The sequence below is a fragment of the Chiloscyllium punctatum genome, chromosome 24, assembly GCF_047496795.1.
Source record: "Chiloscyllium punctatum isolate Juve2018m chromosome 24, sChiPun1.3, whole genome shotgun sequence".
Lineage (NCBI taxonomy): Eukaryota > Metazoa > Chordata > Chondrichthyes > Orectolobiformes > Hemiscylliidae > Chiloscyllium > Chiloscyllium punctatum.
Window position 1 is genome coordinate 65,948,434 of NC_092762.1, and position 25,505 is coordinate 65,973,938.

The following is a 25,505-nucleotide window of genomic DNA, read 5'->3' on the forward strand; positions in this document are numbered from 1 at the left end:
TACTTGATAGAAGAATACAAACAAAGTCTGAATCCCAGCTACCATATTTTCTCAACTAGCTATTCACAGTTGAGGCAGTAATGAGGAGCTAATTTTTGTTCTGTGCCACTTATGGGTGAGGTGGAGAAAAATCATTTCGGTAGTAGTGGATGATCAGTTCCACAATGCTACATCACAAGAAACAAATCTTCATGAGGATGAAGGGAGGAGAAAAACTGACAGAAAAAGACTTGACTTTAAAAAGAAAAATAGCATTATATTGTATACGTGTTCACTACTCAGCACCAACCAGAAATTGAACCTGGCCTTACCCACACTTTCACTAGCTGTTAATGCCAAAACCTAATGAGGCACTGAGGGAGATTGTAAAAGAATTTTCCTAAGAGCAACAGAATATATAACTTATAATTTAAATTGTATGCAGGCAAGATCCTTTAACCTAAGATCAACTAATGTCTTGTAAAATTTGATTTTTGCTGTTAATCCATGTTATTATAACCAGGCATTCTCCTTAACTTTCTGTAAATGCACATGGACTGCAAAGTAAGGGTGCAAAGTTACAAAAAATGTAAAATTACACATGATCGGTAAATTTCTTAAAAGCAACATTATTTCAAATTAGTATTTATTTTGTAATTCTGTACTTTTAACCTTTGAAAATGTGCTCTTCATTGTTTACAGACAATGAAGATCCTGACAGTGCAGTAGATGACAGAGACAGTGATTATCGAAGTGAGACTAGCAACAGCATGCCACCTCCATATTATACAACTTCTCAGCCAAACGCATCAGTTCATCAATACTCTATTTCTTCACGGCATCAGCAAAGTGGATCACGGGATTCTTGCACTGATTCTATTCATAGTTACGAGCTAGATTATTCAGATCTTCAGAGGCCAATAAGGTACATTTTATTAAATTGAATGCTCTTTTGATTTTTTTTTAAAGCAAGTAATTGTTCAGTATGGCCACTGTTAACAGTAACACATAAGATAGCCTGGTGGAACAGTGTCAATGCACAGCTGCATGCTGTATCCCATCGTGGCAGGAGATAGTGCCTAATTTTTGATCTTGGTGGTCTCTGTGTGGAATGTTTGATAAAGGAACAAAACATTTCTGAGAAAGAGGCAATTAATGACTTAACCTGCATCACTTATATAGCTTGCTCGATTTGCCATAACATGACCAGAGAGTTAAACTTTGTCCAGACCTAGTGGAAAGATTAAAGGAACCCAGATAACAGCATATAATTGGTGATGAACAATCTTTGTAATTAGCCGCTTTTTTCTGCTACATGGGCTTTCTTAATAAAACCATTTTTTTCTGTGATTTGTGTTGTTTTTCTGTTGTAACTGGATATGACATATCGAAAGTTTGCTAATGCCCTGTTTCTTGCCAGCTGGTAACAAAATCTTTTCAGTACTTGAACAAATATTTTCACTAACTTGAGTAATTCTCTTTCCTGTCCTGGTGAACAGCTCATTACTTTGGATGCCTTATTTACTGTCCGTCCTGGTGTAAACCAGCAATCCAGACTGCAAGTCATAATTATATTGATGAGCTTCATTGGCTAGCAACAACCTGAGGAATTAAAAGAGAACTACCTGGCTCAGTTTTATTCATCTTTAGGCAGCTTTACTCTTCACAATAGCAAGTAGACTAAATAACACTGAGAATGGATTTGTGAAACAGTTCACATAACTGATTTCTCATTTTCTGGAGATCTTGTTTTCAGCGAGAACTGGAGTAGGGTTATGTGAAAATTACTGGCCAAAATTAATGTGCATTACAACCACAATGGTAAATTAATTTGGAGCTTGTGATGGAAATGTAATGTTATGGCATCTCAATGGGGTTTTCTCATGGGGGTATTCTCTCATTCTTGATCATTCTATTAGTGTAATTTTTATGGTTTCAACATATGCCCATAATCAGGACAATATTATTAAATATATGCTTTGTAATTCAATTAATTTTGTGGAACTGTATAAAATTTCAAAATGTTAGACTAATAGTTTTTAGTGTCTGTTTTTCATTGTTGGATGAAGAACATTATGGATGAGCAACGTTTCCCACTAGTATGCATTTTAGTTTCAAGTCAGTTTTATTCATTGTACTTTGTGCAAATCTAGGCATCACTGTGCACATTCATCTAGAGGGAGTGGACAGAAATAATGCCAGAACAGAGCTCTGATGGACACTTTCAGACACTAAGAAGATCTGCTCAGTTACTATTCTGCGCTCGAGGGTAAATAGAGCAGAGCTGGTCAAAGAAGTATTCTTAGATTTTAAGAAGGCATTAGATGAGGTGCCACACAAAAGGTCAATGTGCAAGATAAGAGCTTCAAGAGTTGAGGATAATGAAATGGTCTGGTAAGAGGTTTTGTCAATGGCAAGGGTACTTTTAGTATAATGCGGTGGAGCGCCACAAGGATCAGTACTGGGGCATCAGTTATTCACAAACTGTTAATGAAAGGGACAAAAGGGCCAAATGATATATTAAATTTGATGATACACAGTTAATGTGAACATGTGAGGAAAACATGAAGGCTACCTTGATATATGGGCAACAAAATAACAGTTTAATTTCAGAAAATATTCGCTCTTTGGTAAGTATGGGAAAGAAGATTTTTAAGAAAATCATGACATTTTAAAATTCAAAGATACTTGCTTACCTGCACAAAGTTGGCATGCGGTACATCTTGTAATTTAGAAGGAAAATGGCAGGTTGGCACTCGTTGCAAAGAAATTGGAAGAATAAGGTTAAGGCTGTCCTGTGGCAATTAACTGGGTTTAGGTAATTACATGCTGGAATAGTGTGCGCAATTTTGATGATTCAATCTAAGAAATTATATACATTCCTTGAAGGCAGAACAGGGAAGTTTCTTCTGGGAACCTATACAGAGGATTGTTCTATGATGAGGCAGACAAAAACAAGTCAGAACAAGGTAACTTTGAAGAATTAAACTGCATTTATTTCAAAGCAAAGGGTCTGACAGGTGAATCTGGTGAACTCAGGCCACATATGGGAACATGGGGCTGGGACACCATAGCTCTTGCTAAAACTTGGCTGAGGGAAGGACAGGACTGGCAGCTTATTGTTCTGGATTTTAGATGGTATGGGAAAGATAGAGAAGGAGGCAAGAGAACAGGGGGAGTGGCATTTTTGATTAAGGAAAACATTGCTATTGTAATTAGAGGATATTTTGCGGGGTCATCCAGTGAAATTATATGGGTAGATGTTAGAAATATGAAAGAAATAGTCACCTTGATGAGATTGTTCTAAAGGCCCACCCAATAGTCAGAGGGAAATCGAAGAGCAAACATGTAGAGAGATCTCAAATATATGTAGGAATAATAGGGTTGAAATAGTAGGGGATTTTAATTTTCCAAACATTGACTGGGATTGCCATACTATTAAATGCTTGCATGGTGAGGAATTTTTAAAATGTGTTCAAGAACAATTTCTTGATCAATAAGTAAATGTACTGACTAGAGATGGAGCAAAAATTGACCTTCCCTTGGGAAATAAGGCAGGAGAGGTGACTGAAGTGTTAACAGTGGAATACTTGGGGACTAGTCATCATAATTCTATTAGTTTTAAAACAGTGATGGAAGAGGATAGGCCTTCGATAACAGTTAAAGTTGTTTGTTGGACTAAGGTAAATTTTAATGGTATGAGACAAGAACTTTCAAAATTCGATAGGAGTAGGCCTGTTTGCAGATAAAGGAACAACTGATAATTGGGAGGCTGTCAAAATTGAGATAACATGAGTTCAGAGGCATTATGTTCCAGTTAGAGTGAAGGGTAAGGATGGCAAGAGTAGGGAACAATGGATAAATAAAAATATTGAGGTACTATTCAAGAAAACAAAAAATCACATTAGACAACTGGGATCAATTGAATCTCTTGAAGAATATAAAGTGTTTAGGGCCATTCTTAAGAGGAAAATCAGGAGGGCAAAGAGACAATATGAGATAATCTTGACAGATAATGTTAAGGATAATTCAAAGCAATTGTATAAGTACATGAAGAACAAAAGAGCAATTGAAGGGAGAATAGGACCCCATAAAGATCAACAAGGTCAACTTTAAGTTGAACCTCAGAGATATTAAATTAATATTTTGTGTCAGTTTTTACAGTGTATTAAATGGCTGTTGTAAACTTAAAAGATTTCAAAAATATTTTTAATAATATTGTCCTTGCGGCATAAAATAATTTGGTTAGAGACAAAAAGGTGCAGATGCTGGAATCCAAAGTAGACAGGCAGAGGCTGGAAGAACACATCGAGCCAGGCAGCAACAGGAGGTGGAGAAATTAATGTTTCAGGTGTAACCAGGGTCCTGAAGAAGGGTTACACCTGAAACGTCAATTTCTCCATCTCCTGATGCTGCCTGGCTTGCTGTTTCTTCCAGCCTCCTGCCCGCATAAAATAATGCGGCAGTTCACCTGTTCCATTTATGTTTATGCTATATCTTCTTGGTTTTGATACTGAACTCTAATGTTTGCAAGGGTTATAAACTTACAGTTTTAATTATTTTGGTCTTGGGAATGATATAACTCAGTTTAAATGCATACACATGAGAGATTTTGTCTAATATAGTGCAAATAATTATTTTTATAGTGCACACTAGGTTTAAAATTAATTTTAAATTCCAAAATAGAGTTTTGTTTTTTAGGTGGCTCCCTGCTGTCTGATGTTATGTATAATATATAATGTATGTGTTATTCAGTAATTTAATAGATTTCATGGTTGTTTTTGCACTGGAGAATTTCGCCAGTGGATATTGGTATGTAGTACATTTTCTGCTAATGTCAGAAAGCTACCTGGATAGAAGTATTTAAGAGGACAACATTTGGACAATTTTGAACCATAGAATAACAATATTACTTAACTGGTATTTTGATATGAAGCATTATATCTTTGGGGAATAATCATAGAGTTTGATCTAGAGAATATGTATAAGTACATAAGACACTGGGAAGATTTATAAAATGAATTATACAAGATGACACACATATATATATATACTGTACAGGAAAATAGTAGCTATTTATATATTGTTCTGCAGTAATAATTGTTATATAAAAACAAATCTCTTAATGGGAACAATCTTAATTCGCTTATGTTGATCATTCCCTATCAGCAAACATTGTAAAGGTGTGAAATTGTGCATCTCTGATTTTATTCTTTTAAAAGACTGTTCCCATTAACTGGAATATGCTGTAGTAAAACTTTGCATTTTTCACATTTGAAATATCAGAACCGATCTTTTTTAGCAGGTTGTTATAATTTTAATCTCTATTTAATAGTCTATCAAAAGTTTTTACAGACTGTGATTGCATTTTAGAAATTGAAAGAACTATTGCATACTATGTTCTGAGACTACTGTATTCTTAAATAGAGAGTGAGAAGAGATAAATTTTGATGTTTAAATAAAACATGAAACTTGGTGGTAGACAATTAAAATTGTTTTGGCATTTACTCTTTATAAGCAAAATCATCCAATTTGCAGAATAAACTTGACTAAGCATCTCTAACATGAAGGTTGAGAAGTCTAATCTACATGTGTGGGTGCTGAAAGCCCTCCTTTAGGTGTTTTTGCTGCAGAATGCTGTGGTAGTTGAACAACTAATTCTTTGATTCAATACCCCTACTTCCATTTTTTGTCCAACCTATTGGCTTCACTCTAGATATTAAGTAATTTCAATCTTATATCTTGATCCATAAATCACAGTTGTCTCAGTAGGGTATGCAATAAAAATGTTTAAAGTACTTTTTGGTATTTTTAATTTTCCCTCACGATCTTCCTCTTTGTGCTTTCCACTTTCTCTGGTAGACGCTATGATAGCATAGATTCTGCCACAAATGGACGCAGTGATCTAGAGACTGCGTCAGACTCTAGCAGGCTAACCAGTCGTCAGTATTCCCTTGAAAGTAGGCAGTCCCTAGATCTGTCGGATAGGTGGGTTTGAACTGCATCTATTGCATTGTTCGTACACTAGACATTTGTGGTCTATAATGTGCTGTGGCTTCTTGTCCAGTAGTTGTGTGCATGCTTGCTTAAATGTTTCTTCTGTATTTGTTGACTTATAATAGCTTCAATGAAATATTTTCAAAAGATGAAGTGAACAATATTTGTCAGGATAGGTTGATCAAAATACAAGTATTACTTAAGAATGTAAGTTTACTCAAATATATTCAGTTTCTTATTCTTTAGATTTTCTTTTAATCAATCTAATCATACTACAAATTGTAACAGTGTTACTAATTTTACTTCAATAAGAATGTGGCATAGTGTTTTGTCATTTACTTCTAACACTTTTAAGTTTTGAGTATGTCTGGTCACTGAAATCAGCAACTTTTACAGCAGTGTTCTGGTACTTGTTTGATACTTTTTGATGGGGGTGGGGACGGGCCAGATTGGAGAACAGGTTATTTTGCATAGTTTAAGAGTACTTTCATTTTTTAATTGTCTGGCCCACGATATTGTGGGGATGCAAATCCATCTGAGCACCTATGAAATTTATTGGTTTAAATTGTTAGTTTTGGTGATTTTATTTGTCTATGTTCCTCTGTCTGAATTACCCTTCAAGTACAGGAATTCTTTGTTAGGTATGCAGTTCCTTAAAAATTACTCTAAAAAAGTAACCAACTGCAAAGGATTGAGACAGAGAAGGCATAAACAGAGTACTTGATTTCATTATTGTAGGTCGCATAAACCCTTTATATTACTTATTCTTAGAACAAAGTAAAATGAAATGGAAGGAAATGGTACTGAAGTAATTTGAAATCGCAAAGGAGTTCAAATTTCACAAAACTCTGCTACATGTATGCCATTTTTACTCTTAGTGTACTTCTGACAACGAGTCCTGGGACTCAATACACTATCTGTTTTTGTCTCTGCAGATGCTGCCCGACCTCTTCTGTTTCTCCAGCACTCTATTTTTGTTTCAGATTTCCAGCATTGTCTCTCACATTAGCACATCAGAAAGGAAACACTCTGCAACACAAATAATATAGCTATTGTCCACTGATCAATGCACAAGATCTTTAACATGTAATAACATCACTAGTCAGGGTGATTGGAATGTGAGGCATTAGACTACTCATGATTTAAAATTTATAAATCACTAACTGTAGCAGCATGTCTGGCTAGCAGCATTTTTGCGGTGGGACCTTTGCCTGAACGTGGCAAAGTTTTGTCTTCAGTCAATTAACACTCTAAATGGAAATTTAACATTTACTGTGAAATCTAAAATCCATTTATTGTCAAATTTGTAAAAAGAGAAATGCTTTCTAAATTTGATACTGTGCTCAAGTTCACAGAGTTCTTTTGCTGAGTTCTGCAGTTAAGGAGACAGCTTGTTTCTGTTTCTGCGGAATTCAGTAAACATTCAATCCAGCCTTGTGAGCAGTCAAAATTCAGCGAAGGCTATGGGGTATGAAGTACAGTGTGTCCAAATAACAAAAGGAATGAAAATAAATAACAACTCAAATGTGCATAGTCTTTGTCCTTGATAATGTGATAGGAAACACTGTAAGTCAAGCATTTGAATTATGCTCCAGGCGTTTGCTAGCTAGATTTTGCAGAGGTTAGACTAATATAATAAAACTCTTTTTCTTCGCTCGTGCTAATAGTTGAGTCGATCCATTTAATTTCCATGACAGTAAACTTGGGGGCTTGTTCCAGGACCCTGCAACTGGGTGAGATTCTCAGGATCCCCAGAAACACGCTTGAAATGGCTGCAAGGCTGCAATGATTGGCTGTATTCTGCACCTTTTTGGGTAGTGAGGCAAAAAACCCCCATCATACAAAAAGTCCTGTTGTATGTTGTTCATTTATACAAGATTCAATAAAACCAGAAATAAAAACAAGTGTACTGGAGAAACTCAGCTGGTCTGGCAACAGTTGTGGGGAGAGAGCCAGAGTTAACATTTCGAGTCCAAATACTCTATTTTGGAATTGAATCCTTGGACTTAGCATTTACTCTGTTTTTCTTTATCTACAGCTGCTGCCAGACCAGCTGCATTTCTCTAGCACTTTCTATTTTTTGCTCAAATTTCCAGCATCTGCAGTATTTTTGCTTCAGAATTATTTTTAGTCCAAAAATAAACATTTTGGATATCTTAGGAATTGACTTTAAACTGACCTTTTTTTACGAGTGCATTAACTGAAGAATAATTATCTTTGTCACTGAAGGTGGGACTGCAATGTTTTCACCTCTGTAAACAATATATCTCAAAACTAGAGGAAGCATTTCAACAAAATTTGAACATGGATCATATATGATAGGGTTTTGATCAGGGAAGAACTGATTAGTTTTGGGGGAAACCTTTTAAAGCACTAATTAACATTAATTAATAGGATGAACTAGCTTTTTTTTAAAGAAAGTTGAGAATTGTTTTAGCATTGTTGTCAAAATGTGAGTAGAGTTTGCAGCACAGGTTGTTGCATACAAATTGACTTGACACTACCTCAGTGAGATGGAAGCTCTTCATAAACATTATTACTTTTTCCATGTTGTAGTTACAGAGCATCAACCAGATAGGGAAAAACTTCAAGAAGAACCGTGCAGCTGTAATCACATTAAGTTAGAGCTCTGTGGAGGTATGCATTGCACTATGCATCCCCTTCACTTGCTAACTATTGTAACTAGGATTCATTACATTACTTGGAAGTTGCAGTTTTATCTCTGTAATATATCTCTTAAATATGAATATCAGATAATTGATGAAATAACCTAGCTTGTGTTAGTGGAGCATTTCTAGGTCATAGGAAAGAATGATTTGATCTGTCAAATTGACTCTCTTATGTGCTAATACTAAAAATATTTTAAAAAGTTGGAACATGGATCTTTCTCTTCTCTGAATTAATGCCTTAAGTGAGCAGCTGCACCTTTGAAGGAAAAATGGCTACATTTTATGATACTGCTGCATTCAGAAAACTGGATATAGATTGCATTTGTGGAGCAGGTGAAATGACAGTGCATTTGTTAAAGCTAGTAGTCAGTAAATATATAATTACATTGTTGTCTATAAATATTTTCTTGAAAACAAGATTTATCTTTTTTTTTTACTTCAAGTTTAATTATATGGGGTCACCTGCCCATGGTAAATATGTCTTATTAAAAAGTGTTGCAAACTTGGCATACTTTATTTTAAATTTTTATGCTTGACCACAAGTTGGTACACAGTCAATACTGATAAATAGTTCTTTAGTCTTTAATCTCTAATAAACTTGTGTTGGAGAAACTCTTACATAACCATTTGACAAGATCCTGAAAGTTCACTTCTAAATCAAAAGACCTACTTTCATTAAATTGTTTAATCATGTTTCAGTTTCATGTACTGGCAGATCAGATTTCTGTGCCACAAGCAATAAGTATTTAAATTCAATTTAACTAAGAACTCCTGGACCACACTGCTGAGTTTATGCTATGGTTTGGCTAGCGACCAGTGACTTTTATTATTAAAGTGGACAAAGTGAGAGATCCCGTGGACTTACTAAAAGAACAAAATGACATGACTCCATTGTTTTAAACAAAGAACAATAAACTTTACTATACAACACTAGAACAGTAATATAATCTATATTACATGTTAATTCTGGGTGTTAGAAATAAATTGTACATGTGGTAATATGGGTAAAAGACTTGAGCTCATGAGCCTCATGGCATCAGATCAAAAGTGGGCAAGGAAACCTCCTTCTGTTTACCATGTACAGTCCACCCTTGACTGATCAATCAATATTCCTGCATATTGAACAGCACTTTGAGGAAGCAGGGATAGATTGCCCTTCAATAATGGCCTCCTTGACACACAATGTCAATACTTGGTTCTTCTGGTTAACTGGATAGGAAGTCTTGTTCCAGAAGATGCAGATGTTAACAATGTTGTGACATGCTTACTTAAGCTTCCTAGAGCAATGCTACTTACAGATGTTGAGAGAGCTCATTCCCTCTGACTGTGGATTCTGTACTAGGGCTCCTCGGAGCCAAATCCCTGTCCAATCTATCTTGTCTATGGAATGGCTTGTTGAGAAGGTGAAAACAGCTCGTGCCATTATAGGTGTTGCTGCTGCTTTTGTCCCTCATTGGAGCTGTAAGCTGCTCCTGTGCCATACTGGACTCGATGGCAGGAAAGGGCACAGGCAAAGTGAACTCAGTCATAATAACACACCAGAGGAAGTGCTGTGAGCATCAGCATTTTATTGCAAAGTCAGGCTGCAATTTGAGTCTCATTGAAAGTTTCCTCGCCTGTCAATTTCACTGAAGAAGCACTTCCTTGCCTATTCTTGCCTGATCTGCATGGAAATTTGGGTGCTGGCTGTTCAAGCCATAATGCTGGGTTAGTTAATTACTTTGTAAAATCATACTTAACCAACAGCCCATATTTTTGTTGTGAACTGCAAAATTGCACTTTGCCTTAGTTTTAAGATGCAAGTGATTGTCATTTATATAAATTATTTAGGTGAAAATGTAGAAGGCATTGTTAGTAGGTTTACGGATGACATCAAAATCAGTGTTACAGTGGACAGTGAAGATGGTTATCTGAGAATACAAAGTGATATTGCTCAATTGGGTCAACGGAGTGGCAGATGGAGTTCATTTTGGAGAAATTTAAGGTATTGAACTTTGAAATGAACAAGAGCAGGGCTTATACAATTAAAAGTAGGTTCTTGAGTAGTGTTGTAGAATAGAGAGACTTACGGCTTCAGGTACATAGTTCTTTGAAATTTGCATCACACGTACACATAATGGTAAACAAGGTATTTAGCACTCTTGTCTTCATTGCTTAGACACTTGAGTGTTGGAGTTGGGGTGTCATATTGAGGTTGTACATGACATTGGTGAGGCCTCTTCTGGAGTACTGTGCCCAGTACTGGTTGCCCTGTCATAGGAAGGGTATTATGCTGGAGAGGATACAGAAAAGATTTACCAGGATGTTGCTGAGAATGGAGGGTTTGAGTTATAAGGAGATGCTGGATAGGTAAGAGTAATGTAAGAAGCTTAGGGATGACCTTCCAGAGATTTATAAAATCACAATGGGTGTAGATGATGTGAATGGCAGATGTCTTTTCCCTTGGTTGGGGGCTTTCAAGACTAGTGGGTATATTTTTTTAGGTAAGAGAAGAGACGTTTGAAAAAGACTTGAGTGGCAACATTTTTATAGAGTGAGTGGTTCATGTGTGGAATGAACTTTCAGAGGAAGCAGTGAGTGTGAGTGCAGTTACAACATTTTAAAGACATTTGGATAAGTACATGAATAAGAAATGTTGGGAGGGATATGGGCCAAGTGCAGGCAGGTGGGACTAGGTTAGTTTGGGATTATGGTCAGCATGGACTGGTTGGACTGAAGGGTCTGTTTCTGTGCTATATGGCTATGGTTTTGAGGTTGTGGAATCACCTGATATGGTTGACAATCAAGAGAACTAATACAACATTTACTCAAATTTAAATTAGTCTCAGTTTGTTTAGAACCAAGAATTCCTTAGGAAATTGGAGGAAAAAATTAGTATCTGACATAATTTTACAAAATTATATGGAAAGCCAAACTTTAGGATTAAAGGTTGTAGGACAGTAGGTGATTGCAGCAATAGTAAAGGGTGAGGCCATGAGAGGTTTGAAAAGAGATATAATTTTAAAATTTGAGGCCTTGTTTAACTGGGAGCCAATATAGGTCAATGAGAACATGAGGTGAATCATGAATAGTTATGATCTATGCTGAGATACAGGATAGTATAGAGGTTTAAGTAGAAAGTGTGGAGTAATAAAGTTTGAAAGTAAGATTTCAAATTTAACTTTGAAATTTTTAACATTATTATAAAAGACATTGAAACTCAAATCTGTAATTGTTGGTTGATTCACACCTTTCTAGAAGTTCCATACTGGATAAAAATCACCTGTAGATCATCCAGCTTGATAAAAAGAAGTTGGACAAGATTCTAGATCATATACTGAAATATATTTCAGTGGCTGTGTTTAAGCAGCAGAGCAGAACAGAGGAAAAAATAGATTTGTATACAACATCTGAAAGATGCTCTGTGTTTGTGTCTATGACTGTCTCTCTCTGTCTCTCTCCTCTGTGTGTGCGTGTGTGCGCGTGCGTGCGTGCATGCATGAGGGGACCTCCCTCACCCTCCTTTGGCGTCCCTCGGCCTTTCTTTCACTTACTTTCTCTTTCTCTTTCTCTTTCTTTTTCACTATTTCTTTCTTTTCCACTTTTTCTGTTTCTTTTTCTTTCTCTCTTTCCCCTCTTTCTTTCTCTCTCTTTCCCTCTTTCTCTCTTTCCCTCTTTCCCTCTTTCTTTCCCTTTCTCTCTTTCCCTCTTTCCCTTTCTCTTTCTTCTTTCTCTCTTTTCTTTATTTTTCTCTTTCTTTTTCTTTTTATTTCTCTCTTTATTTCTCTTTTTCTTTTTCCTTCTTTCTCTCTTCTTTTTCTCTCTCTTTCTTTCTTTTTCTCTTTCTTTATCTTTCTGTTTTTCTCTCTCTTTCTCTTTCTTACTTCTTTCTCTCTTTCTGTTTCTTTCTCTTTTTCTTTCTCGTTCTCTCTTTCTTTCTTCTCTCTTTTTCTTTCTTTTCCTTTCTCCCTTTCATTTTTCTATCTTTTTTACTTTCCTTTTTCTCTTTCTCTCTTCCTCTTGTTTCTTTCTTTCTTTTTTTTCTCTCTTTTTCTCTTTCTCTCTTTCCTTCTTTCCCTCTTTCTTTCTCTTCCTTTCTTTTCCTTTCTCTCTCTTCCTTTTTCTTTCTTTCTCTTCCCCCCACCACCCCTCTCTCTGTTACTTATGTCTCTGCTCATCTGCCTTCACCTTTGCTGCAATTTCAAGCATCTATTGAAATACTTTCAATGATACAGCCTCCACAACCTTTCTGGAGTAGGTAATTCCAGGAATTCACTACTTTCTAGGGGAAGAAATTCCTTTATATCTCAGTTTAACTGACTGTCCTTTTTTTCTGTCACTTTGACTATTTGTTTAAGATTCTCTAAAATCTCAATTCCCTCACTAGTAGAAATATCTTCTCAATATTACCCCTAAAATCCCCTCAATCTTGTGTGCAATATTCCAAAAGATAATTAATCGAAAATAATTTTTGAATACACCTTCCATTTTAGTACTTGGAGGGTATTATTTATGTGTGCCTCTTTTTTAGTGCCTGGTTAAGGTTCGTAATGAAATAAGATCATAAGACATAGGAGCAGAAGTAAGGCCATTTGGCCCATTGAGTCCACTCCGCCATTCAATCATGGCTGATGGGCATTTCAACTTCACTTACCCGCATTCTCCCCGTAGCCCTTAATTCCTTGTGACATCAAGAATTTATCAATTTCTGCCTTGAAGACATTTAGTGTCACAGCCTCCACTGCACTCCGCGGCAATGAATTCCACAGGCCCACCACTCTCTGGCTGAAGAAATGTCTCCGCATTTCTGTTCTGAATTTACCCCCTCTAATTCTAAGGCTGTGTCCACGGGTCCTAGTCTCCTCACCTAACGGAAACAATTTCCTAGCGTCCACCCTCTCCAATCCATGTATTATCTTGTAAGTTTCTATTAGATCTCCCCTTAATCTTCTAAACTCCAATGAATACAATCCCAGGATCCTCAGCCATTCCTTATATGTTAGACCTACCATTCCAGGGATCATCCATGTGAATCTCCGCTGTGCACACTCCAGTGCCAGTATGTCCTTCCTGAGGTGTGGGGACCAAAACTGGACACAGTACTCCAAATGGGGCCTAACCAGAGCTTTATAAAGTCTCAGTAGCACAACGGTGCTTTTATATTCCAACCCTCTTGAGATAATTGACAACATTGCATTCGCTTTCTTAATCACGGACTCAACCTGCATGTTTACCTTTAGAGAATCCTCAACTAGCACTCCCAGATCCCTCTGTACTTTGGCTTGATGAATTTTCTCACTGTTTAGAAAGTAGTCCATGCTTGTATTCTTTTTTCCAAAGTGCAAGACCTCGCATTTGCTTACATTGAATTCCATCAGCCATTTCCTGGACCACTCTCCCAAACTGTGTAGATCCTTCTGTAGCCTCCCCACTTCCTCAGTACTACCTGCCTGTCCACCTAACTTTGTATCATCGGCAAACTTCGCTAGAATGCCCCCAGTCCCTTCATCCAGATCATTAATATATAACATAAACAGCTGCTGCCCCAACACTGAACCCTGCGGGACACCGCTTGTCACCGGCTGCCATTCCAAAAAAGAACCTTTTATCCCAACTCTCTGCCTTCTGTCAGACAGCCAATCCTCAATCCATACCAGTAGCTCACCTCGAACACCATGGGCCCTCACCTTGCTCAGCAGCCTCCCGTGTAGCACCTTATCAAAGGCCTTTTGGAAGTCTAGATAGACCACATCCACTGGGTTTCCCTGGTCTAACCTACTTGTCACCTCTTCAAAGAATACCAACAGATTTGTCAGGCACGACCTCCCCTTACTAAATCCATGTTGACTTGTTCTAATCCGATCCTGCTCTTCCAAGAATTTAGAAACCTCATCTTTAATGATAGATTCTAGAATTTTACCAACAACTGAGGTTAGGCTAATTGGCCTATAATTTTCCATCTTTTGTCTTGATCCTTTCTTGAACAAGGGGGTTACACCAGCGATCTTCCAATCATCCGGGACTTTCCCTGACTCCAGTGACTTTTGAAAGATCTCTACCAATGCCTCCGCTATTTCCTCAGCCACCTCCCTCAGAACTCTAGGACGTATCCCATCGGGGCCAGGAGATTTATCAATTTTAAGACCTTTTAGCTTTTCTAGCACTTTCTCTATTGTAATGGCAACCATACCCAACTCAGCCCCCTGAATCCCTTTAATTATTGGGATATTACTCATGTCTTTCACTGTGAAGACTGATGCAAAGTACTTATTAAGTTCTCCTGCAATTTCCTTATCTCCCATCACTAGGCTTCCAGCATCAGTTTGAAGTGGCCCAATGTCTACTTTTGTCTGTCGTTTGTTTCTTATGTATTGAAAGAAACTTTTACTATCATTTCTAATATTACTGGCTAGCCTACCTTCATATTTGATCCTCTCCTTCCTTATTTCTCTCTTTGTTATCCTCTGTTTGTTTTTGCAGCCTTCCCAATCTTCTGATTTCCCAGTGCTCTTGGCCACTTTATAGGATCTCTCTTTTCCTTTGATGCATTTACATAGTTACTTTTACTTTAAATGGTTACTTTTGCATTATTACTAACGTGCAATTTATGTTATTGATCACAGGCCAAATGAATTAGCATTCAGGCAGTAAATCACGACTTAAACCAATTACTCTGTTGTGATTTGGATCAGTCTAAAGTAACTTAACTAGTAATTTAGTATTTCAAATGCTATTGCTTGATAAGATTTCTCTAAGTCACAGTCAAATGGGCTTAAGAACAATCTATACTGAACAAAATATGCATTGAGTGACAGCATTGGCCAATTTTTTCATGCCTACCTTATTCTATCAGAAATCTGTTATGCTTTTGTAGTTTATACAAAATGAAAATACGTGGCACATTACATTCAGCACATGTTGTTACTTTCGAGAAATATAAGTACAGATCATTTTTACTGTTTGGAATGTTATTGTGCTTGGCTACACTAAATACTCAGGATAAGACATGATTCCCATTCTGTCTATATACTGTTCTGCAGCATTTGGAGAAAAGGTTAGCTGTCTTTTGAGATTTGTGGCAGGAGGAGTGAATTGGCTCCCCTCTCAATACTCTCTCTGACTGGCCGCACAAAGATTGATTTTTCTTTTTCACACAATGCTGTCACATAATCACTCCAATAAGTTCCTAATGTAGCCACAAGCAAAAAGTAATGTTTATATTATCTGCTAACCCCAAGAAAAATATAATTAGTACAAAATCAAGAATACTCAAATGTAAGTAATAAGTTTAAAAGGGAGAGACCGGGAGATCACAGCTTAGAGAGTGCCAATATTTGAAAAGTGTTATAATCTGAGACCATAGCTCTTTAATGTTGACTGATATCCTCAGCAGTGGCAAATCTTGATATCTTTGAGTTCTCAATAAATGGTTATTTTCCCAGTTTGATTTTTTATTGGGCATTGTTTTCTGGGATGATGAGAGAAACATCCTGTGGAAGGATAATGAGAATTCCACTTCATGTTTACAAATGCATTTTCTATTCTCTCACATCTTCTAGCCAAAAGCAAATGTTGAAAAATAGCTCATTTATATTCCTTCGTCTAGCTCCATTGACTTTCCAAGCTTGCCAACTGGTCAGTAAGTAATTTTTCTCCAGTATGTGAAGTTGTTACACATGTGAATTAAAACACGACATGTGAATTTAATGCTGCTGATTTGCCTGGTTTCAATATCTTTAGCTGGATGTGGCAATATCAGTGTGGATGATTTTTGTTTATTCCACAAGTCTCCTGAAGCTTGTCTTAGTCTGTGGTCAAGTGACTACTGCAGTTTCTTCCTTTGTAAAAACTGTTTCATCCTGAAGTTTCCAGTGTAACAATTAGATAATGAAACATGATAATCCATATTTACTGCTATTGTAACAGTATGTGTGTATAATATGCATACACATGCACAGATATGTTCGTCAACAAAACATGCAACATTTCTCTTAGTAGTATGAATAGTGTCCATTCAACTTCACTTCCAAAAAAAAATAATTAACTATCTTGAGAATATAGCCAGTGAGCACCCCTTTGTCTCTAGAGATCCATTTATCCCATTGGCTGGGAGTACACCAATTATTAATATTGTTATGTGGTATAGGTAAAAACAAGGACTGCAGATGCTGGAAACCAGAGTCTAGATTAGAGTGGTGCTGGAAAAGCACATCAGGTCAGACAGCATCCGAGGAGCAGGAAAATCGATGTTTCGGGCAAAAGCCCTTCATCAGGAATAGAGGCAGGGTGCCTGCAGAGTGGAAAGATAAATGAGAGAGGGGTGGGGGTGGGGAGAAAGTAGCATAGAGTACAATTAGTGAGTGGGGGTGGGGATGGAGGTGATAGGTCAGAGAGGAGGGTGGGGGAAGGTAACAAAGAGTACAATGGGTGAATGGGAGTGGGGATGAAGGAGGTCAGAGAGGAGGGTGGAGTGGATAGGTGGAAAGGAAGATAGGCAGATAGAACAGGTCATGAGGGTGGTGCTGAGCTGGAAGGTTGGAGCTGGGGTGAGGTGGGGGAAGGGGAAATTCACCCCCACCCCGATCTCATGTATCTTTCCACTCTGCAGGCACCCTGCCTCTAATCCTGATGAAGGGCTTTTGCCCGAAATGTCGATTTTCCTCTTGTTATGTGGCATCTCATATTTACCTCTTGTTGCAATTCTGTTTTGTTTTCAAGACTTTAGATAAATTTATTGGGATAAGTTAAGATTGCATTATAAAGCAACTGTTGCAGTTAATGTTGCTCATTTGGCGAGGCATGGCTTGCAAGAGAAACAAAAGTACCATGATATTTCTGAAAGCCATTGCTACAGACAAAACAAAGTATGAGACTGTGTTTATTACTTAACTTTGACATTATGGATTCCATAAGACCATAAGACATAGGGATGAAAGCAAGGCCATTCAGCCCATCGAGTCTGCCATTGAATCATTGCTGATGGGCATTTCAATGCCACTTACCCACACTCTCCCTGTATCCCTTAATTTCTTGCGAGATTAAGAATTTATCAATCTCTGCCTTGAAGACATTTAATGTCCCGGCGTCCACTGCATTCCATGGCAATGAATTCCACAGGCCCACCACTCTTTGGCTGAAGAAATGTCTCTTCATTTCTGTTTTAAATTGACCCCCTTTAATTCTAAGGCTGTGCCCACAGGTCCTGGTATCCCTGCCTGATGGAAACAAATTCCAAGCATCCACCCTTTCTAAACCATGAATTATCTTGTAAGTTTCTATTAGATCTTCCCTCAACCTCCTAAATTCTAATGAATACAATACCAGGATCCTCAGCCATTCATCATATGTTAGGCCGACCATTCCAGGGATCATCTGTGTGAATCTCTGCTGGACACACTCCAGTGCCAGTATAAATGTAGTTTTTAAGACAGCAATAGAATACATTTTCATTAATTTCCAGAAAGTTTATTGGTCACTTTCTTTAATGAGTCAGAAAGGAAGAATAATGATCTAAAAAATGGAAAATCATAGATACTATGCATATAACCAATTGGAGAATAACCTTAAGGAACAGGCTGTGGCTATTGTTGCTGCAAAATGTTTTATTCTTTAGTGATTTATAGTAGTTTTACTATGGTAGTAATCTTTCAACAATCCTTCGATGCTGGAAAATTCTAGACGATTAGAAAACTGCTGTTGTAATACTCTTATTCAAAATGGGAGGGAGACATAAAAGTGCTGACAGCTATAGGCTAGTTAGATTAAATCAGTCATTGGATAAGTGTTTACACGTGTTATAAAGGATTTAACAGTAGGCATGTCGAAATACATAACACAAACAGAGTAGCTTGGATTCCTGAAGGGGATAACATATCGAACAAATTTAGTAGAATTATTTGAGTAGACCACAAGCAAAACAAATAAAGGAGAGCCAGTATATGTAATATATTTGGACTTCCAAAAGGTGTTCAATAAAGTACTGCACATAAGTTGGTTAATTACACAAAAGCTCATTGTGTTGGGTGTATTTTATTTGAATGGATAGAAAATTAGCTAACTAATGGAAGACAAAGTTAGGATAAAGGAGGCATTTTCAGCACGGAAACCTGTGGAGTACCATGGGGGTCATTGCTTGGGCCACAGTTATTTACATTGGTCTGGATTTTCTGGTGCACAGGAAATTGTTGTTCCAGTGTAAGTGGGCATTGCAAATGGGTTCCTGCAGAATCCTAATTATGGTCGATCCAGAGGTAATTATCTGACCAATCGCCTGATACCTTGAATCCTCAAAATCTCTACTTAACTCTGAGACTTCAGAGGGCTATGGTGAAATCAAGTAAATAGTTTCTCAGTAAACATTATACTATTAAATATATAGTCTAAGTGTTGAGTAACTATGCAACTGACTCCATACTCACCTCTCAGACCCCAATTACATCTCCTCTCAGATGTTGACCTGACACACCTATTTCCTTCCTCCACCAGGACCCAAAATCATCACCTCACTTCAGATGTTCTTCCCCACTTCAACCACTCCTGTCCCAAACACCCTGGGAGCCAGTGTCCTTTCTCTGTTCTAGTACTGCTACCCCTTTACCGTCTGGGAGATAACCCTACTTATCTGCTCACGACCTAATCCCCCTCCACCCCAAACCCCACTCCCACTCATGGATCCAAATATACCCTTCTTACCCCGCTCCACATCTGGCTCTCCCTTCGCATCAACTCCCCCCTTTCTAGACTTGAACCCCCTAACTGCCATTGTCCAGATGCTGAGCTCCCTTCACCCACTCTAAATCCAAACCCACTTCACCCTCCCTAAACTCACCCATCCACCCTGCACCAGACTTGGTGTCCCTTTGTTACTGTGGATCTGACATGCCGTCACCCTAGATGCTGAGCCCCACCCCTGCCTCAATTGGTCCAGAATATCCCTTTTACCCAGACAATTCTTTCTGGACCCGATCTGCCTTCAATCTACCCACTCTGACTTCTTAGAACAATCTGCAATTAACTTTCCAGGCCGGATCCCATAAACAAGTATCAGTTTGTTTGGTCTTTCATTTCTTTAAAAAAAGAAATTTCATCTCACAGTTCCAAACCAAAAATGAGAAACTCAGTTCTAGGGCACTGCAGTTTAGGGAAGATGTGCGAGCATTAAAGATGCATGAATTTAGTCCAAACTTCAATCAGAAAATGTTTTGAGGAGATTTGATTAAGTGAACTAGTCAGATTAGATAGAGATACCTTGTGCAAGACAATTATATACATGCTATTATTTCTCCTTACTGATTTTATTGAGGGGAAAAGAAGCGGAAAGGTCAAGAACAGCGAGGCACAGATTTAAGGTAATTGACAAAATAAGTAATATGACTTGGGAAAAATTATTTTAACAGTGAATGACCAAATAAAGTAGAAGCAAGTTCAAACAAGATATTCATGACAGAATCAGTTAATTACCTGAGAAGATAGAATATACGTGGTTATGGAGGGAAGATAGGGGAATTGCTTCTGCAGAAAGTTTGCACAGACATGATGTGCTGAATGGCCTCTTTCTGAGCTTTAATAATTTTGTATTTTAATGTGATTTTGTATTGCAATGAAAAAATCTGACGTTGTACAGGTAGAAGATTACTTATCCAGGCCAGAGAAATTTTTCAGTTGTAATTAGAACTTGCAACTGGGTTTCTAAACAGCATATCCTTCATTAAACAAGATGTAACTTTCTTCAGAGTTTTCACAGTGAGTGTGGTAACATAAAGGGACAAGTTCTCCACTGACTTTGTGTAGTCTGCAGATGTTGCTGTCAGAAGAGTACTGACTACAAATATTGACTGTCTGAGTGATGTACCACCACAACTTCATGCCAATGCAATCTGTTCATTTTAGATGCTGCAGAGTGTGCAGTATTATTTCAGTTCAGTTATTGAATTTGACAATTACTTCTGCGCCATTTAAAATGTTTAACTTTCATATCTTTTATTTTGTTTAAAGAAGTTTGTGGCTTATATGCCCATTGTCGGGCATCACCAACAAAACAGAATTTGCTAGAGAAACTCAGCAAGTCTGGCAGTGTCTGTGGAGAGAAAACAGTGAATGTTTCGCCAATGTTCTGAAAAGTGGTCACTGGACTCGAAACATTAGCTCTGCTTTCTCTCAACAGATCCTGCCAGATCTGCTGAGTTTCAGATCCTCAGCATCTGCAAAGTAGAGCATGACTAAGTGACAAAACCATAATAACCATAGTCATTTGTTAGTACTGAACTTGAGTACAGCTGAAAAAAGACATGTTGTCGAAGCTATTAATCTTTTCTGACGTGTTGCGATGTAAGGTGTGAGATATATATACTTTTTAATATTTATTTTAGCATTTTGATTTTTAACTCCTAGCATTTGGGTTTTGTCTGTCTATAAAGGGGTTTAATTATTAACTTGTAAGTATTTCTGTTGCCAGGGTGATATCTTTATTTAAAAACAAAAAAGTGAACATAATAAACAGTTGTGCATTAGGCTTCAGGTAGAAGGTTCTAGAATGGAGTTGTTGATTTGTCTTGGGGGAAGGAAACATGCATGTTTCAGTATTTGCAGAGGTCTTAATTGAAGCTAGATATATAAAACAATAGTCTTAAATAATGGTGCTGAACTGTGAAGAAATAGATGACTTCAGTGTAGAGTTTAGTTTAACATTCCAGATCAGAAATTTTGGTTGGAACACTGAAGTTGAGAAATTCAAGGCTCAGTTGATGAAGGCTCAATGAAGAGGCTCTCAGATTCTCAAGACTGAAAATTGAAGCATTATTAAATTAAGTTTTCTAAATGTGATCGAGAAGGACATTTTTTGAGTATTGTGAATGAGTGCTGTTGGGAATAATGAAATTATATTTTACCATGAGATTTGAAATCTTAAGTTTATGTTACATGTAAATTATTCTATTTTGATTTTTATTTCTTTTGCACAACAGAGTTCTGTTTACTGTTAAAACCAAATCTGTAACATTCTGTGCTTGTTTCAGTGAAAGCACACCTTGTTAAAGTAAAAGAAAATATGAACTTTCAGGTCCGATTTCAATCTGAGATCTGTCTTGTCTAGTAATAACATCAGTTGGGATCATAAGTGCAAGATGGAATGCTTCAACAAAATGTCTTCTGACAGCAATATTTGACCTACGATTAAATAGGTTGTGGGCTTTCTGTAAGAGCACAATGATTCCTTTACACTTAACCAGAAGGTCGTCTTTTGGTCTCCATTTTTCTATAATGTAAGCTTAATAGTGGATCAGTGGTATGTCTATCCCCTATCAGAAATGTAGTCTGAAAAATGAAATTTGTAGATCATTTCATTTTATTAAAATGATTTTAAAATGTATAGGTATCTTATACTTGACAGCTGTTTAATTTTTTTAATCCTTTTTCCTGGTACAGGCACATACTTTAATCAGATTAGTAGAAGTCAATTTCACAACATGTATATTGGTATGATTTAGACATGGCCCCTCTTCTATCTGTATTATAACCTGCACAGTACTATATCCTTTAAATTGGAAATTGCCTACTTGTTAACCACTTTAGTTTATGCAACAGTACTTATTGTGTAAGTATTATTCTATCTGCAGTTAGTTCATCATCTGTACTAGCATTAGCTGAGCATTTTTTTAACCTTTTCAAATCTTGCTATCCTGCTTCTGAAAATAAATAAATGCAGAGCTTTTAAGGGCTTTTCTAATGTTCGTTTTACTTTTGTGCACATTGTCCTGTACGGAAATGCGTCTAATTTATCTTTTTTCTTACTTCAAGTGGTGATGCTCAGTGTCTCAAATTAATTTGGAATGTTTAAAAGCTATATCTGAAGCTTTCAATCTGACCAAGTAGGTATGAGACTACCTACCCAGTTCTTCAACATCAGCTTTATAAAATGGTTAACATTAAAAAATGCCTTGAAGTTCTCCTGAACACTTTTTATCCAGTTTTTTAAAAAAAACATTTTTTAGCTTGAACCTAATGTTAACCTTTCAGCTAGTTTAATAGACAATTAGCTTAAGGCATCTTCATACCTGTCATCATTTGAACTCCTTTGCAAATTGCCTGTCATTGATAATGCAAACAAAAAACACCCTCTTTGAATATATGATTGACACAATACTTTGTACCTGAGTTAAATATGTTATAGAAGGTCTTGGTGCCATATGCCTAGAGGAATAAATAACCAGTTTTTCTTTTGCTCATCTTCTAATCAGTTACCATTGTAATTTATGGATTAAATTCAGTTAAATAAATATGCAATTAATTGTGTTCTAAGTAACACAACAGGTTAGGCTTTTTAAACTAAAAATGCTGTAGCAGGATAAATGCAACACCAAGTCCTTTTCTTCCTGCTAATTTCTAGCATTAATTTGGAAGAGTTTTTGTTATTTGTATTATTATAGTTTACATGTTTATGATCAATATTATATTAAGTGAAACAATTGGAGTAATACTTAAAATAAACTATCTATTAAAATGTGACTTCACTTGCTGTAACATTGGAAAAATTCTTACTGAACACATTGTAATAAATTTACTCACCTTCTTAGTCCTTGAAATAAATCTTATAAAACTCTACTTCATTATCATGTAGGGATAGGAAAGGTGTTTTAATGAGCATGAAATTGCACAGATTTTTAATCTAGAATACCTGGGTTGTGTATGCTATGATTGATAGGACTTAACTGTTAAAATCAGATATTTTTACTTTGGCTTTTTTTAATTGTTGTGAATGTTCAGACATATGGTAAATTTTAGTGGTTGTTAATGCATATGGTGAGCAGAAGAGGAAATTAATTTCCTCCACCATCTTTGCCAGAGTCGGTAAAATATAAGAGCCATTAGTTTTCTCATGTGGTCCCTTACCTTCATAAAATATCAGGTGATTTGTTCCAGAGTTTTCATGATACTTAAGGATATGATAGTCCAGCTGAGGTGCTTAGTTTCCCATACCCTTATGTTCCCTGTGTTCCCAGAATTACTTAGTGGTGCTGCAGAAAGGTTAAGTCTGTGAACATGTACATGTTGTGATTTGTTAATGTGAGATAGTTGCACTAGAGTCAGTGTCAGGTGTAGCAGTGTTATCATATTGTCTAAGTCTTCATGTCTGCCCCTCAGTTCAAGCAGCCAATGATGATTGCATTCAACCAAGAGCAGAGGAGATTATTTTTAAAAACTAGTCGTGTCCTTTAATGTATTTTTGGTTATATCCCTAATCTGTTCCTCATATACTTTAATCTTGTTATTTTGATTTGTATAAGAGCAAATACTCAATTAGAATTTATGTTTTAAAAATGTACTCTTGTATCATACCAAATTAGTTTGCCATCTAAAATTGACAGTTTAAATATTGTAATTTTTTGCAGTCCGACAGGTAGCAGCAGATATGCTTCATCGGCTGAATTGAGCCAAGGCAGCTCCCAGCTCAGTGAGGATTTTGATCCAGATAATGAGAGCCTGCAATGCTCAGACATTGATGATGAACGAGATGGGGAATCTTACCACTCCTGCCACAGCTCAGTGAGCTGTCAGAAAGAATCTTTGGACTGGGACAAAGAAGATAATGAACCTCTGGAGATTTATAGTGAACCTGACGAGTTCCAGAAGGAGGAGGAGGAAATTTATGAGGAGAAACCTAAAGAGGAGGAAGCAGTTTCTGTACCAGTTGAAATCCCACCTGAAACTGAGATAACTTCAGAGCAGGTTGAAGAAAAACAACTAGAAACGTAAGAATTCTATGTCTCAATTTGACATCCAAACAAGACCTCATTACAACAATTTTTTAAGCCAGCTGCATATCAAGACTAAAATGTAGGCCATCTCTGACATTTTGAAAGTTGTTGGCTTTTAGTCAGAGTCTTTTCCTCTATCCCCATTTTCACATCCGATCTCCTTTACAACAAAATGTCAAATTCATTTTCAAATAGTGTATCCTAGTGAGATTCGAAGCAAATTAGCGGTCAAGTAGGCCTGATTTTTAAGAAACAAATTTGGAATCATTATTTCCTACAACTTCATGTTTCACATTGTATTCTGGAATTATAATCTTTAATATTGAATTTCTCTGCAGTCTCCCTCTCTCTCTCCTTCTGATGTTTTTTTTTCACTTCTTTGAGCCATTCCTTTTTTCTTGCATTTTCTTCACTTTCCTAGTTCTTTCCCTACCTTGAAAGGTACACTCAAATGATGAAGGTGCAGCCTGAATGTGATTAGATTGAAGTGGAATAAAAGTTTGCTTATCAAAGGAAGTATGGTACAGAAAATTAACTTGGTTTCCTGTATGTTTTTGGAAAGGATACCTGTAGGACGACCAGGGGCACAATTATCCCATCAATGCAGATGGTGAGGAAGGTGGTAAGAAGGGCAACTAATTGGGTGAGTCGGCATTGGAGAGACAGTTGCTGACATTTATCAATTAAGTGCTGGATGAGATGAACCATGGGCAATCATCTCAATTTTCCACAAATTAAAAGGCTGTTTAAGGATATCAAATCCTCACTGGCCCAAATACTTGCCTTCCTACCAGTTGTGGTTAGTTTACCAACGAGGGAAAACCAGAGTAACTTGCCTGCTGGGCTGGGATGAGGGTTAGAAAGAGAGTTGGTCTCCTTTCTGTCTGAATCAAGGCAGGGACAGTGAGCAATATGCAGTCACCCCCTGTCCTTCCCTGTAATATCCTGACTGCCATCTCATTGCAAACTGCAGTTGCCAAAATAAAAGCACTTCTCACTGGACTTTGGAGTGTAGGTACATAGTTCCTTGGAAGTAGAGTCACAGGTAGACAGGATAGTGAAAAAGATGTTTAGTATGCTTGCCTCTATTGGTCAGTGCATTGGGTATAGGAGTTGGAAGGTCATGTTG

At 37.0% G+C, this 25,505-nt stretch overlaps 1 protein-coding gene across 8 annotated transcripts in view; it reads left to right on the forward strand.

Moving 5' to 3' along the window:
- The window catches only part of LOC140494648 (protein unc-13 homolog A-like), a 425,496-nt gene that overhangs the window by 182,431 nt on the left and 217,560 nt on the right, over nucleotides 1-25,505 (forward strand). For 5 of the 8 annotated variants that reach the window (XM_072594058.1, XM_072594057.1, XM_072594060.1 and 2 more), the window contains 3 exons: nucleotides 682-904; nucleotides 5,842-5,967; nucleotides 24,011-24,370. In XM_072594058.1, the coding sequence (XP_072450159.1) occupies nucleotides 682-904; nucleotides 5,842-5,967; nucleotides 24,011-24,370 (709 nt within the window). The remainder of the gene's footprint in view (nucleotides 1-681; nucleotides 905-5,841; nucleotides 5,968-24,010; nucleotides 24,371-25,505) is intronic. The other 3 variants (XM_072594065.1, XM_072594063.1, XM_072594064.1) reach the window with 1 other exon arrangement.